General features: G+C 41.3%; 1 protein-coding gene and 1 long non-coding RNA gene across 3 annotated transcripts in view; one reads left to right on the top strand and one right to left on the bottom strand.

Annotated features, from left to right (window-relative positions):
- Window positions 1-656: 656 nt before the first annotated feature.
- Window positions 657-5,490, bottom strand: LOC131129235 (diencephalon/mesencephalon homeobox protein 1-A-like). 2 transcript variants are annotated; one of them, XM_058072537.2, is made up of 5 exons: window positions 5,320-5,490; window positions 3,770-3,980; window positions 3,497-3,675; window positions 3,003-3,423; window positions 657-1,659 (listed from the first exon to the last, which is right to left on the bottom strand). In XM_058072537.2, exons 2-5 carry the CDS (start codon window positions 3,921-3,923, stop codon window positions 1,235-1,237), a joined length of 1,179 nt encoding a protein of 392 aa, XP_057928520.1. In that variant the 5' UTR covers window positions 3,924-3,980; window positions 5,320-5,490; the 3' UTR covers window positions 657-1,234. The 2 variants fall into 2 exon arrangements, with proteins under 2 accessions (XP_057928520.1, XP_078646213.1); XM_078790087.1 differs by having other exon boundaries at window positions 3,497-3,691; window positions 3,771-3,980.
- A 506-nt stretch (window positions 5,491-5,996) lies between these two features.
- Window positions 5,997-14,025, top strand: part of LOC131129238 (uncharacterized) — a 32,859-nt gene continuing 24,830 nt past the window's right edge. The window contains exons 1-3 of the long non-coding RNA XR_013627267.1: window positions 5,997-6,147; window positions 9,007-9,057; window positions 9,144-9,213. This is a non-coding gene — a long non-coding RNA (uncharacterized LOC131129238). The remainder of the gene's footprint in view (window positions 6,148-9,006; window positions 9,058-9,143; window positions 9,214-14,025) is intronic.

Genomic DNA, 14,025 nt, shown 5'->3' with positions numbered 1-14,025 from the left:
GCAAAGGGGAGAGAGCGTTACTGAAGCATTCTTAACTACCAAATAAGTGTAAAAAGAAGTTAACTAAAAATTTATTGCATACTAATCCTTTGATGACCCTTGACAGGTGCATAGTAGCGCATAGGGAAGAAGAATGGATGCGCTGTTTAACATTTATGGGTGTCATACAAGTGTAATAACAATTTCAGCACATCCAGTATAGCAAAACTGAGAAATTTGAGTACTTATGCTTTCATGTTGCGTTGCATTGTATAGGGAAGACGGAGCAGTGCTGAAGCATTGCGCTATTTAACATTTCCAAGTGTCATGCAAGTGTAAAAAGAAGTTAACCACTGTATAATAAAAGTAAATGTGATGAAGCGTCACACATACAAGTGTAAAAAGAAGCTTTGCGCCACAGACAGTAACAAAGATGCAAAGATTTCCCAACATATAGTGTCAACATTAATCCTTGTCAGGCTCGCATTTATTCCAATTACATTTCACAGATAAATTACTGACTTTGTAATCACATCTTAAATCTACAGACATATAATACATAGTTAGCCTTGACTTGCCTGCCAAAAATGAGCTTGCTTAAGTTTCTTTTTGTAAAATACTGCAGATATCTCTCCCGCCATTTTTTTTAAACGCAACATTTTTCAAACGCATTTGGCAAACAAAGTGGCTTGTAATGGGAGGGGGTTGCTGTTGTTGCCATGGTGACCTTAGATCACCTGTATTTAAAAACACTGATATCATAAGATGATTGGCATATTCTGTACTGTACATTCATTGGCTTGCCCTTCCTATCAGTAGGGGGAGCACTTGAGCCAAAGACCCCATTTGTTATTTACTTCTTGTTTCAATCTACGGTTTGATTGAAACAGCCATATTGTGGCTGTGCATTACCAATTGTGATTTTTATTTCTGACATATTGTGTCCAAAGCTGAGACCATGGCAAAAGTACGTGTGTAAACACTGCTAGCCTCCGTGGGATGTTTGCATGCATAGTTCTGGGTATAATTGGAGAGTATTTTCATATTTGTGCAGCCAAAGCAGTGGTGGAATTGCAACAAGATTCACAAGCACGAAGTACTGCAGTCCAACGGATAGATATTTTTTAAGTCCATAATGTTCTCCCAGCAGACGCATGAAGAAAGCCATATCAAGGATCAAGCTGAAGGCTGTCTGAGTTTTTGTGCGGGGTCCCAGTGGGCCTGGCTGGAACACAGCCTCGCAAAGGGAGCAGCTTCAATTGGGGAGCGTGTCCAATCCTAGCGAGGCCGCATGCTGCTTGGCTCTCAGCCGCAGGTTCTCGATACTGGTGGTCTTGCTATTGAGGGTTCCCGGAAGGCCGCCCGGCGCCCCCTGCAGGAGTGGGCTGTTCCACACCTGCTGGGCCTGCGACAGCGTCTGGTAGTACGACTGGCAAGGCAGCGAACCCAGCGGGGACGGCATGTTGACGTTCATGCCCAAGTAAGGTAGAGAGGACGGCGGCGGAGCGCTCACGTCAAAGGACGGGTAGTGCACCAGGTTGTTGGTGGCCGCCATGTGCTGCCGAAACTGCTCCTGCAGCCGGAAGAGGCTCAGAGGGGATGATGCATACGAGTTGCTCTGGGCCAGGGTGCTCGTCACGCTGCTGGAGGATGGCAGGGCGGGTGAACTCAGGGGGGAATCTAGGAGACATGGAGAGGACTTAATTACATATTAAATTAATACTATTATTTATTAGACATGGCGGCACGGCAGTCGAGTGGTTAACGCGCAGACCTCACAGCTAGGAGACCAGGGTTCAATTCCACCCTCGGCCATCTCTGTGTGGAGTTTGCATGTTCTCCCCGTGCATGCGTGGGTTTTCTCCCACATTCCAAAAACATGCTAGGTTAATTGGCGACTCCAAATTGTCCATAGGTATGAATGTGAGTGTGAATGGTTGTTTGTCTATATGTGCCCTGTGTGGCTGGCCAGGGTGTACCACGCCTCTCGACCGAAGACAACTGGGATAGGCTCCAGCACCCCTGCGACCCTCGTGGAATGAATGAATGAATGAATGAATGTATGAAAATGTCATTGCCTATGCAGTAAATAAAGGGCACCACAGGAGGGCACCAGAGGCAGGCCAACGTGTGTATATAAATGTGAACCATAGATTCAGAAATGGAACATGAAGTGGTAGTAGAACAAACACCTTTTGACAAATGGCATATTCAAGTTACGGGTGTGTAACATAACTACTTTTTACGCTCGTATGCCAGTTAGGTACCGCAAATGCTTTGATTAAAGCCTCTGTCCAATTAAGAGGAGAGTATTTTGGATTTGCCAGGGATGTTTACCGCTGGGTCACAAAAAACATTGCCATTAACAGCTATGGCAGTTGGCAATTTTTCTGTGTAGTTTTTTTTTTAACACCAAAAGACGCCAGTAGCCGTAGTAGTATTATGAGCGGGCAAAAGCTTTACCTACCTCAGCATGCGCTTTACAATGTTGCTCCTCTACTATTGGTGTGAGACTTTTAAGATGCATTTAAGATGAACTCATGGGTATTAATGCTGGCTGAGAACTTTGCTCCTTACAACTATTTATTTCCCTCCTTTGACTGTGCCTCATCCTGGTGCCGTTCAGCGGTAGTGTTTTTGTATACTTGTTAAAACATATTACTTCTGTAGTAGTATTTTACTCCTCCAAGACTACATTACAGTATTCCAGGCACCCTACAGCCGCCTAACTTCTTTGGCATGTATGATCGCTAGCAACAGGAAACAGTTGAGGCTCTACATCGAGACGAGGTGGAGGGACGACATCTTTACTTAAGCTGAACATGTCTTTCAACTCTCACGAGCAGTGGCAGTAGGAAATCCAATAACAGACACATACAATAGATCACCGATACGCCGTCATCAAAAATTCACAAAACAGCGAATCTGAAAGTTGAACAATGAACGATGTAGGGAGAGAACACTATCATTTGTTTGTAAAAATTAAAAGAATAATGTTTTTGAACCAGATAATGAATTTATACCTGATGTCGGGCTGAGTTGTTTGCAGGACGGCGAGCTGCTGCCAGGGTGCATCCCCGCCTCCCCTTGTGCTTCCTCCCTAACCTTCCCCCCCATCTCCCCCCTCACTCTGTCTTCTTCCCCTTCTCTGTTGTCCTCAGCTCCCGACTCGCTGTCAGACGGCTCGGGTGAGGTGACGTTGACTTCCACGCTTGTCTCTCCGGGTTGAGGCCTGGAGGCCGTAGCTAGCCTCTCTGTTTCCGAGTGGCAAGATGAAGCGGAGGAGGGAGGTGGAGGTGTGCGGGAGTCGGGCGCCAGGTCAGTCTTGGTATCCTCTGTTGAGGCCTCTGTTGCTCCTGATGTTTCTTTCTGCTTCTGGAGCTGCTCCTTCTGCAAGCTGCGTTGCTTCTTGCGGAACTTGGCCCGCCTGTTCTTGAACCACACCTGACCACATAGATGAACCGTGTTGAGTTCGGAAGGATCAAAGGTCAAAAGTCAAGATTTGGAAGCGTTCTACCTGCACACGGGCCTCTGGCAGGTTGGTGCACATGGCCAGGCGCTCTCTCATGACCACATCGGGGTAATGCGTCTTCTGGAAGGTCTTCTCCAGAGCCTCCAGCTGCTGTGCAGTGAATGCCGTTCGACTGCGTCGCTGCTTTCGGTGTTGCGAGCCGTAGCGGGCCTCCAGGATGATGTCTTGAAATGTGCAGCCGTTGAGAAACAAGCGACACGGCCGGTTTAATTTACACACCGGGGCTTCAGTGACGGGAGATGAGCTGCGGATACTTACCAGCCAGCCTTTCGGCCAGAGTGAGGGCATGCACGGATGGACGGTAGTCGGGCGCGTGCTGGGCCTGTTGCGCCGCCTGCTGGTGGAGGTTGTACATGGCGCTGAGGGAATTCATGGCATGCAGGGAGTAACCATTCACCCCGTAGTGCTGCATGGTCTCTGACCACTCTGTGGAGGAAACCTCGGTCAGTCTGGTCTTTGAGTTCAGGTTCTAAGCAATCAACAAGAGAAAGTGTCATCAGGATTATTATCAGTTTATTGTGAATGTTTAAATTGGCAACAGGTGGAAAAACAGCAAAAACGTGTGCAATTAATACATTTAATTTAATATTTACAAAAAATTGTGACAGTGTGCCAAAAAACATTATTTTCTGGAATTGGAAAAAAGAAATGGATTTTCATGAACATTTTTACATTTTAATTTATTTTGTATTTTTCTTTACAGGTCACATAAAATGCTTAAATTGCATTTGGTGGCGTAATTGTCCTGAAGTGGCACTCTTTTCCCCCGTTTTTATTTAAAAAGTGTATGTCTTCTCTGAATTTGTTCAGAAAATATATTTGACTTAAATTTTGCTTTACATTATTGAGTACATTGCTTAGACTGTCACATTTTTAATCTCATTTTTCATGTTTCTAGTGTTAGAGAAGATGGGATTTAATTGAACAATTGACATGTAATTTACTTAAAATTATCAGAGAAAGTCATATTTCCGCCCCCGTCGTTTTAGAAATGTTCGGTTTCATACGACATACTGAACTAAAGAATTTAACCGACCTTTTAAAAATTCTAATGGAGTTTATTTTTAATTCGTTGCACGATTTGTTGTTGTTATATTTCATGTCATCTTTTATGGTTTCTGGAAAACAAGAGTGCATTATTGCACGGTTATTTTTCCCCACAGTTTTTATTTCTTTTGATTTGAATGTTTTTGTTTTTGATTAACTCTTTTTTTTCGTACGCCCTGCAGCATGACTGACACATTTGCGTGGGGTCGTCCCGGTGGTCCCCTGTCTAATGTGATTGCAAATAGGTTTGAACTTTAGTGGGCTGTTAATATATCACCTAACTGACGTGTGTGATCAAATTTTATCACAAAATAACATTTTTTTTCATTATTTGACTACAGGAGCCTCAAGCAGCATTCTTGTAATCCGTACCATTTAAAAAAAAATACATTGGAAAAAAAATCAACATAATGCTCTCTTGGCCTCGAGCTGTGATTTAACCCTCATTATGCTAATTGCCGTGGATTTATGACTTCCACATTTGGCTTGAGGCGAGGCTGTGCGTGGAAGTGGAAGTTGCATCCAGGACATTGACAATTATATAATGTAACGTGTAAAAATTCAAACAATATTCCAATTTAATTGTGATAGCTGAACAAAATGCATGCATAAACTGTGCAGTATCTGCTTTCGTTGAAGTTTCTTTTTAATGCTGGAAACTTCGATAAACACTTTGTGGAAGCAGGTGTCTATACATTTTAATGTAGTTTTATTTATGTTATTAATAAAACATATTCAATTGTTAATGAATTTCACCTTACCTCTTTACTCTCTGTGCGTCTTTTTTAAATTAAATATCCACTAATTTCTCTTCCTTAAATCGTCTCCTCGAGAGTCCTCTGATGGAAATTCATATTTTTCTGTTTTTTATTTTTTGCGTGTCCTTCAGAAAAACCAAAAAGATATCCCGTTGGTCCTCGGGTTGCAAGTGAGGAGGCTGCTTCAGCTGCCATCACTCGGCCTATAAAGAGCAGCAGGCGGAGTCATGAGAGGTAGTGTCAACCAATCACATCACTCTTCTCGGTACCTTGTAGCCCCGCCCCCTTGTGTGGACTGCGATTCCACCACCTGCACTGCTGAGAAGTTTCTCATCCGCAATTTCCTGCCATATAAGTACACTACATTAGAAACGTACATTAATTTTTTTTCAATATTATTTAAATGCATTTTTTTTATTAAACTGGTCAAATATAAACTTTAACACACAATGAGATGTTGTAGCTAAGTTCCAGAAAATTCGTGCCTGTACTATTTAGCATCATTAACAACTATTATTTTATTTCTACAAATGATATGTATTTATTTAAATATTAATCATGTTAAGGCACAATTTTAGACAGCAAGGAGCAGCACACGTAGTAATGTAGAGAGTTATATTGATTAACAAAGCCTCCCACAAGTCAGATGTTTTTATGATGTTTTTAATTTACCAGGAAGTGCGATCTAAGATGGCGACCCATGGCTGCTCCTGCAAGGCTCCTTACCTCCAGTAGCTCCTCCTGGCCGGGCCCTGAGGGATTTATTTGGCTTGGGATTTGGTAGACAAGACGCCGTTTCACCCTCCAAAAAATGTCTTAAAATGACTGCTGGTAAGAGGATTAAAACAATAATGCCCCGCTCCTCTTCAAGGTTTTTTTTTTCCTCAAAAGATTCCTTCTCCCGAGGAGAAACCGTTTAGGTTGGAATTAAGGGCAACGAAAAGAAGTAGCCCTTTTTTAATGTAAGTAAAGCTTGCATATATTTTGTGGAGTTGAGAGACAAAAAAGGGGGAAGGAAGGCGGAGATGAAATCCTAAACGTGAGATATTTGGACACCTTCTACAGGCGTGGGAAAAAAAATAATAACAGCCAACTTGGTTTTTCAGTTCTAACATTTACATTGTTTCATGCAACAGTTTCTTATTCGTCCCTACATTCATTTTTAAAGTAAAACATTTATATTTGTTAAATGTTTAAGTATTTCACCGTTTTTGTCACACAGCTGCACTGCACCGCCTTTTGGGTCCCAGAGGACCAACAATAGGATTAACTTGGTCAGCCCAAAGAAATAAGAACTTAAAAGTGAAAGAACATCTGCTCAGTGTCTTTATAAAGCAATTAAAATAACCCAAGTCAAGTCTTAAATATGAATTAATCATTAATTTTATTTCATATTTCCCATACACGTTAGCCTTAAATACTAAACGCTAGCATATGAGTTGAATTCAAGATGCAATTGTGTAAAAAAAAATTATCACAATTTTATATGCTAAATTTTACATTTAGATTTTAGTTTTTGTCAAAAGTGAGGATAATTGCAGGAAAAATGCCAAAAACTACATTTTTTGTACTATATTTTCAATTTTTTGTAAGTTCACTAACAATACCTCAGCTAGCTTGAGCATTGCTAACAAGATAGATATAGGTAAGTCAAGTTAAAGACAAATTCCCAAAAAATTGCAAGTAACAAAATAAATACAGTACATTATAGAAAATAAAAAGACAGCCAGAGCACAAGTAAACGTATATATGCACTCTAATGATACACAGATGAGGAAACATTTGATTTATGTGTTCACATAACCGGATCCTAAGCTCAAAAAAACGACTCCAACTTCTGATTGATTTATTCATAGTTGCAGCTCTTGGGATTTTTACACATTAAGTGGTTTTTCTCCACTTCTCGGATGATGATGATGATGGTTGAAGTTTTGCAGCTGCTTCCAAACATGGCTGCTCATTGTCATCACCTCCAGGATGGGAGCCGCCGCTGCGAGCTCTAACTTCCCATAAAGCCCAAATTCATCTCAGATTTTCTGTGGATTTCAACTGCGCTCTCATTGTTCTCGCACGGCCTGCATTCACCGGCTTTCCCCCCCTCTGGTTTAAGCTCCTCTTCAGATCTAACTCATCGCCTTTCCTCTCCATCATCCTCTCGCCTGCTTTCTCTCAATCTTCAAACTTTTATCCCTGCATCAGGACTTCGTAGGCAGCTCATCCGTGGCGATTTATGAGCCTCCTTCGCTTTTTAATCAGGTTTTATAACGCGTGGATGTTTGTAATTTCACTCCTCCAGTGGCCGGTATAGTGGACGCCTTCAGCCTTCAGAGCCCATTAACTTGTATCATTAGCTTGAACTTCATGAATACATTAGCTTTCCTGGCCTGCACTGCTTTCTCAGTCAAGGTTAGCTCGCACTCATTTGGGTGAAATTAATCATTTTGATGTATGGCTTGGAAAGGGAGGGCTTCCAAGGGACTACTGTGACTGGAGTAACAAAGCTAACTGCCATCAACAATCCTCAGACTTTCAATTAGACCTCGGTCGCTTACTGGGAAGACAACTTTGTGTGGAAGAACAATCGCAAACAGTTCGCAGTTTCCGACCAAGGAAAAGATGAGGTTGAAAACAACATGAAAAACACACAAATTATCACCACTTATGAGGTTTTATTGTTAAAATGACATCTTACCACTAATAATTGACCTTCGAGCTACCAGCCAGGTTAACTTGCTCACTGCAAAATCACTCCTTTTGTGAGTTATTGATAACCGACATTGGTGGCCTCCCAAATGAAAGTGTTGCCTATGCTATACGACTGACATGATATTTAAATCAAGATAAAGTTGTCCATGACAAACACAAATACAGTCATCCCTCGCTACGTCGCAGTTCTAACACTGCTCCACCACTCTATTGTGTTATTTTTGGAAAATGTATTAGATGACCACTGTTTTATAGTTGACTATGACCTAGTGTTAGTCACAAAACATTGAAAGAAAAGTTTGATGGAGTATTCTGGTCACTAGGCATCAGCAATGCTACATTGATGAGACATCACGTTAGATTAGATGACCGTCACGATGCATAGAGCCAGCCATGGCATGTCTGACACAATGGAGTAAAAAGAAGTTCTCCTCCCATTCCATGTGGAAGTGGTTAATGTTTGGCTTCTTTTTTGTCCTTCTTCCCCACTCTATTTGAAACACTTAAGTGGCGGCTGTCTGTTGTGTCCCTAAAGTGGTCCTGTAGCCTGCTCATTACAGCTGAGAAGTGTGCTGTAAACAAACAATAATAGGAGTCTAAAGGTGACTATTGGGGTGTTATTTCATGTCTGAAGGGCTTTAATAATTGTAAAAACAGTATTTAGAAAGTTATTAAGGGTTTTCTATGCTCTAAGTATGAAAATATTCCATTTATTAAAATTGATTCCTACTTTGTGGAAATTGACTTATTGCAGTCTGGCTGGAACCAATTAACCGCGGTAAACGAGGGACGACTGTACAATGGCACCTGTGAAGATTAGCTAAGTTTTCAAGAAAAAAATACGCCTCTCAAGTCAAACAAAACTTTTTGGAACTGATGTCATGCATGACGTCACATGAGACCTCAGCCAACATGTAAGGATTTCCTCTATAAATATTAAAAGTGCTTAACTTCTTCTTACACTTGTCTCTTGTGTGTGGACAGGTAGCATGCATTCAGGATTGAAGACAAGAACGTGCTGGTGTTCAAAAGCAAGTAAGTACCAAAGGCGCCCCATCCTTAAAGACCGTGTACAGCTCTTGTTTGTAAAGGTGACCACAAGTCGTCCATTTTCTTGCCAGTTTATCCCGGCGTGATCCCGTGGACTCCCAAACGGTTCTTCTGGCAGACGTGACATATCGAGGTTGGCAGGTTTGTTTCCTCCCTCTTTCTCAGAGCCGCTCTTTGGTTGCGCCCCTCAGGCTGCGGCCCAGCACAAGGGTTCCTATTGTCAGGGCCTAATCCAGGGGCTACACAGCTTTAGCAACATGGTGGGATAAAAGCCCATCAAACCACTACTTTATGGGGGAAAATCTTTCCTAATCCCTCGCTTTATCTAAACAAAAGGAGAGAAACAAGAGGATAGAAAGAAATTGTGCAGACGCAGGGCAAGATGCAAAGAAGTAGTTTCACTGGGGAAGCTAACCATTTTTGACAGGCTTTCACTAAAGGATTGACAAAAAACGGACACCGGGATTCTCTTTAAAAAAAAAAAAAAAAGGTCCATTCACGGGCTCCCTTTTTTTCTTCTCAAATTGAGCTTTAAGATCCTCAGAGGGATATGTTGAAATTAGCCAGATTAGATCCTGAAAGCGGACTTACGGGGGCGGGGGCACCTGTCAGATTTGGAACCCACCTCCTTGGAAAAATTGTTCTCTGCTCTGATGATGTAAACAAGCGACCCCCCTGTGAGATCTTGAACTTTTGCTCACTTTTTGGCCAACATTTAAGAAGGAACTCTGGCAAAGACTAGACGCTAATTGTGAAAGCAACACGTAAATATCTTCTAGAGCCATCACGTTCCACATATGACGAGCAAATCCAGTGACCCTGTTTCATGTTGGCTGCCAATTCCAATTTTTATCCTTTGCCAGTGTGGCAGCTGGCTCCAAATCCCAAGTGTTGCATCTGAAACATCATTTTCCTGCTACTGCCTGTAAATGTGTCACTGGAGGACCATTTGGGTCCCAAAGAGTCCAGCAGAGATTGGTTTGCTCTGGTTCAACAAGTCTCAGATTATAATTTATGACCTGTCCTCCTAAGATTTTAAAGAACTTATACATCAAGGGTACAAATGGAGTTTTGCTGGAATGCAATTTGTCACCCCACCTCCCCCCACCCAGCACAGTGCCCCCTGCTGGTGTGTGTGGACGCCCCCTGGAAGGGGGTAATTAAGAGATAGCAGGCTGGGGATGCTCATGAGGGAATGAGTGATTAGTCATTCATTACATGAGCTTAGAAGGAGGAAAAGGAGGAAGTGGTCGAGTGGAAGAGAAGGGAGGGGATGCCACTGGAGCGTTCAGAGAAATTGCCAATGGATTTATCCCTGAGTAATTAACCATCACCCAGGGAAGGGGGCTTCAGAAACCTACAGCATTGTCAGCCGTCAAGAACACATCACAAAGTTAGAGGTGTCATTATGATTGGGATATTTTACAATGGATTTCAATGGAATTTTTTTAAAAAGTGCAATATTCCTGTATTATTGCCCATTGAGAGGGATAATTCCAAGTTATTTACTGTATATATTTATTATGTACATGCATGCATAAAAGACAGTGATAATATGAATACATACATTCAAACAAGTCGCTTTGGTTTTGCTTCACCATTTTAATTTTTAGCATTTTTCCCAATCTTAAGTGTAAAATAGCAGTTCAGTCATCTTTCTAATATTCATTTATTCATTCATTTTCTACCGCTTATAATGTATAATGAGATAATAATGTATACATTATTATTTCATTATATAGTGCAAGTGTGTGTAGTGAACTCCCCATAATCTCTAAGCAAACAAGCTACATAATGTTTTTTTTTTTAGAACAGCTTCAGTGTGAGTGTGTGACAAGTATTAAAGAGTAGAATATTTCCCTCTAAGAACACTTGCACGTCGCGCACAATGTCCCCCATCCACTCTTTGACTGCCATGATCCTATAAAGTCCATATTCTCGTCTTCATAGTCCTCCCAAAGCCAGGCTCCCATGCAGGGGTAATCCTCTCTGGTCCATATGAGCTGCGCAAAGCGGCGCACTCTTACACGGAGAAGTTGATTTTTCTCCGTCTATTTTATCAGATTTGGGAGCACTTAGAAACAGCTTCAAGTCTTTTCCTCCATTAAAGTAAGATGTGTGTGCGCTCAATAGTGCTATATGTACTTCTCGACATCTGTCTTTTGTTTTCAAATCTGCTCAGCCGCACTCTAAAGTATCTGCGGGTCATCTGGATTCAAACGTTCAGAGAATTGAGGCTCATCTGTGGAGCTTAAAGAGGAGTTGTGCTCTTCTTTTCTTTAAAGGCCATCATTCATCATAATAATGGCCGCTGATATCTGATCAATGAGCAGTATTAAAGCAAAAGCATACTTTTGCTTGCACATACGCACCCATAAGCTTTATTCATAGTGTTTTATGAAATGAGCATAGAGGATTGTTTTATTGTTGCTTTATAATCTGGTTTTTAGGCTGTATTCTGCAGAAAGCCTTCTTAGATGGCTTTGACCCACCTCCAGAGCAGAGCCACATCCAGCATTAGGCCATGAGGTCAAGCATTGTGACATCTGCATGTCAGAAGCTAAGACACCTGTTCTTGAAAATATTCATGTAGTTATGAAAAAAAATGCTGCAAAAAAAGCTGTAATATACATGCCAAGCCACTAGTTGGCGATGTCAGGTTGCCAAGAAACACAACAGCTTAATCATTTAAACATACAACCTTCAATGTGACACACGTCAAATGTCATACAATGTGGTGTTCAACATGAACCAAAAATATGCTTGGATTTCAAAGTGACATTTGCAAATGTGTTTTGCTTTTTCTTTGGCTTTTTATGGCAATTACAAAACGTCAAATTCCACCAATACCGTTCTGCAATTAGTAGTTTTCTTTATTTCAGTTTCATACAGTGGTTAACTTAACAGTTTGTAATGTCTACATATTATTTAAACACATTGCCTTCACAGTTACCAATTTTATGCAGGCGACTGATGAATTCTTATTGGATGATTTGTTTTGACTGGGGTGGGGGACATTGACATCTGCTCCAATAGAGACAATGTAGTTGAGTTATGCAGTATTTATCTGCTCCTAATGAGTGCTGATTAGCTGCCTGCTGAGCTGTAACATGAGCATGGAAGCCAAAAATACACAGTGTGGGCAGGGTGAGTGTTTGAGTGATGGTGTTGCAATGAAGTCATGGTTTCAACACTTTGGGTCAGCTTTTACTGGGTCACTGATGCTTTATCTGCACAATATAATGTGATTTTATTATATGCAGTTGTCATTGGGGACAAAATGGAAAAAAAGTAAAAGGTTATTCATTTATTAAAATATCAGAAAATGATCAGAAATAATGATAAAATACATAAAAATATATTTGGAAATTCAGTTAACAATATTAAAATACATGAATGTATTTCATATTTACATACTGCCTAATAATAGTACATTTGGATCCCACTTTAGCATGAATATGAATGAGATGCTAACCCACAGGGGAGTGTCATAGAAGCTGATGACAGTGCAGGAAAAGGATGCATGGGGACTTCTCACTCAGCCTTGTCACTGATATGATTGAGTGGCCACTTTCACGTTGTGTGTGTGTGTGCACCTGAGAGCCGTCCCATCAGATGGTTATGAATAATGTATTGATAGCCGGCCTCCTGTGGTATAGTCCTCACAATCCAGTGAGTGTGTGTGTTGTGTTTAGCCTGCCCAGCTGGCAGGGGTCATGGGGGGATGCACGCACACACACACACATTATGTCCCAGTCCCACGAGAGGTATGTGTATGTGTGTGTGTACATGTTCCCTTTTCATCATCAATCAGCAGTGTAAACTGTTTAACAACGACAATGAGGCTATTAAGAGGCCCCCCTCACTTCAGGGGCACAAGTGGTGATAATTACCCAAACATGAAGTTGTCACTCTTCACACGCCTCCTCAGCATCTGCCCCCTTTCTCTTTCTTTTTTGGGTGTGTGCCGAGACGAGCGTGACACTGAGATGGACAGTAATTGGTGAGATTGATTTTTAAAAGCGTATTCATTTGACCCCCCCTCAATTGTCCGTATTGAGCATTTTCATTAAGCTTGATAGATGCTACAGCGTGTTCCTTGTCACCACCACTACATTTAATACTCCTGCAACATCTTGTCATCTTTTATAGCAAATTAGTCTGTTAATTGTACTTTAAATGCAAATTTAGTTAACATTTTTTGTCATTGCTCTAATTATAACCAAGGGAAAATGGTGCCACTAAAAATGGTGGCACTAAAAACACACATAATATATTAATTATTGTCACATTCTCACAGGCCTATATGGCGGGCCCCCCCACTGTAAATATCACTACAATAAGGTACAAAGTGATGCAAATAATACTTCAAAAAAGATGACAATAAAAAAAACCTATAAACTTGTGTTTATTTATCCATCCATCAATCTTATATATGCTGCTTAATCCACACTAGTGTCACAGGTGTATGCTGGAGCCTATCACAGCTGACGTATGACAGGAGACGGAGTACACCCTGGACACGTCACCAGTCAATCACATGGCACATAGAGACAAGCAACACTCAATCGTCAATTAACCTAACATGCATGTTTGTGGAATGTGGGAGAAAAACGCAGGGCTTGGCTGAAACCCACACAAGCACGGGGAGAGCATGCAAACTCCACAGCAGAGATTTGGATTATCTAGGTTCAATTCTCTGACTGACACTATGGCCAACATGCTAACATTCTTCATTAATATCAGTACTTCTCTTTGCTCATTGGCTTGGAGAAATCATATGGTTCTTCTTTATTTCCTTTTTGAGAGGTGTATGACATATTGTTTATCTTTGAGTACCAAATATGGTTTCTTTCCCAATGACAAGTTACACATTGTACTTAATGATGAAAGGTTTGTTATCAGTGTAACTAACGTTCTCATGTATGTGTTAAAGAGGACCTATTATGCTCA

Source organism: Doryrhamphus excisus, linkage group LG4 (assembly GCF_037039965.1).
Source record: "Doryrhamphus excisus strain RoL-2023G ecotype Guam linkage group LG4, RoL_Dexc_Guam_v1.1, whole genome shotgun sequence".
Classification (NCBI taxonomy): Eukaryota; Metazoa; Chordata; class Actinopteri; order Syngnathiformes; family Syngnathidae; genus Doryrhamphus; species Doryrhamphus excisus.
This window is presented reverse-complemented; position numbering and strand designations above follow the sequence as displayed.

Excerpts from the sequence above, each read along its gene's own strand:
- LOC131129235 (XM_078790087.1), bottom strand. The coding sequence starts at position 3,923 with ATGCAGCACTACGGGGTGAATGGTTACTCCCTGCATGCCATGAATTCC. Across the intron at positions 3,424-3,496 it reads TGCCAGAGGCCCGTGTGCAG|GTGTGGTTCAAGAACAGGCG; the intron begins GTAGAACGCTTC and ends CTATGTGGTCAG. Across the intron at positions 1,660-3,002 it reads ACAACTCAGCCCGACATCAG|ATTCCCCCCTGAGTTCACCC; the intron begins GTATAAATTCAT and ends CATGTCTCCTAG.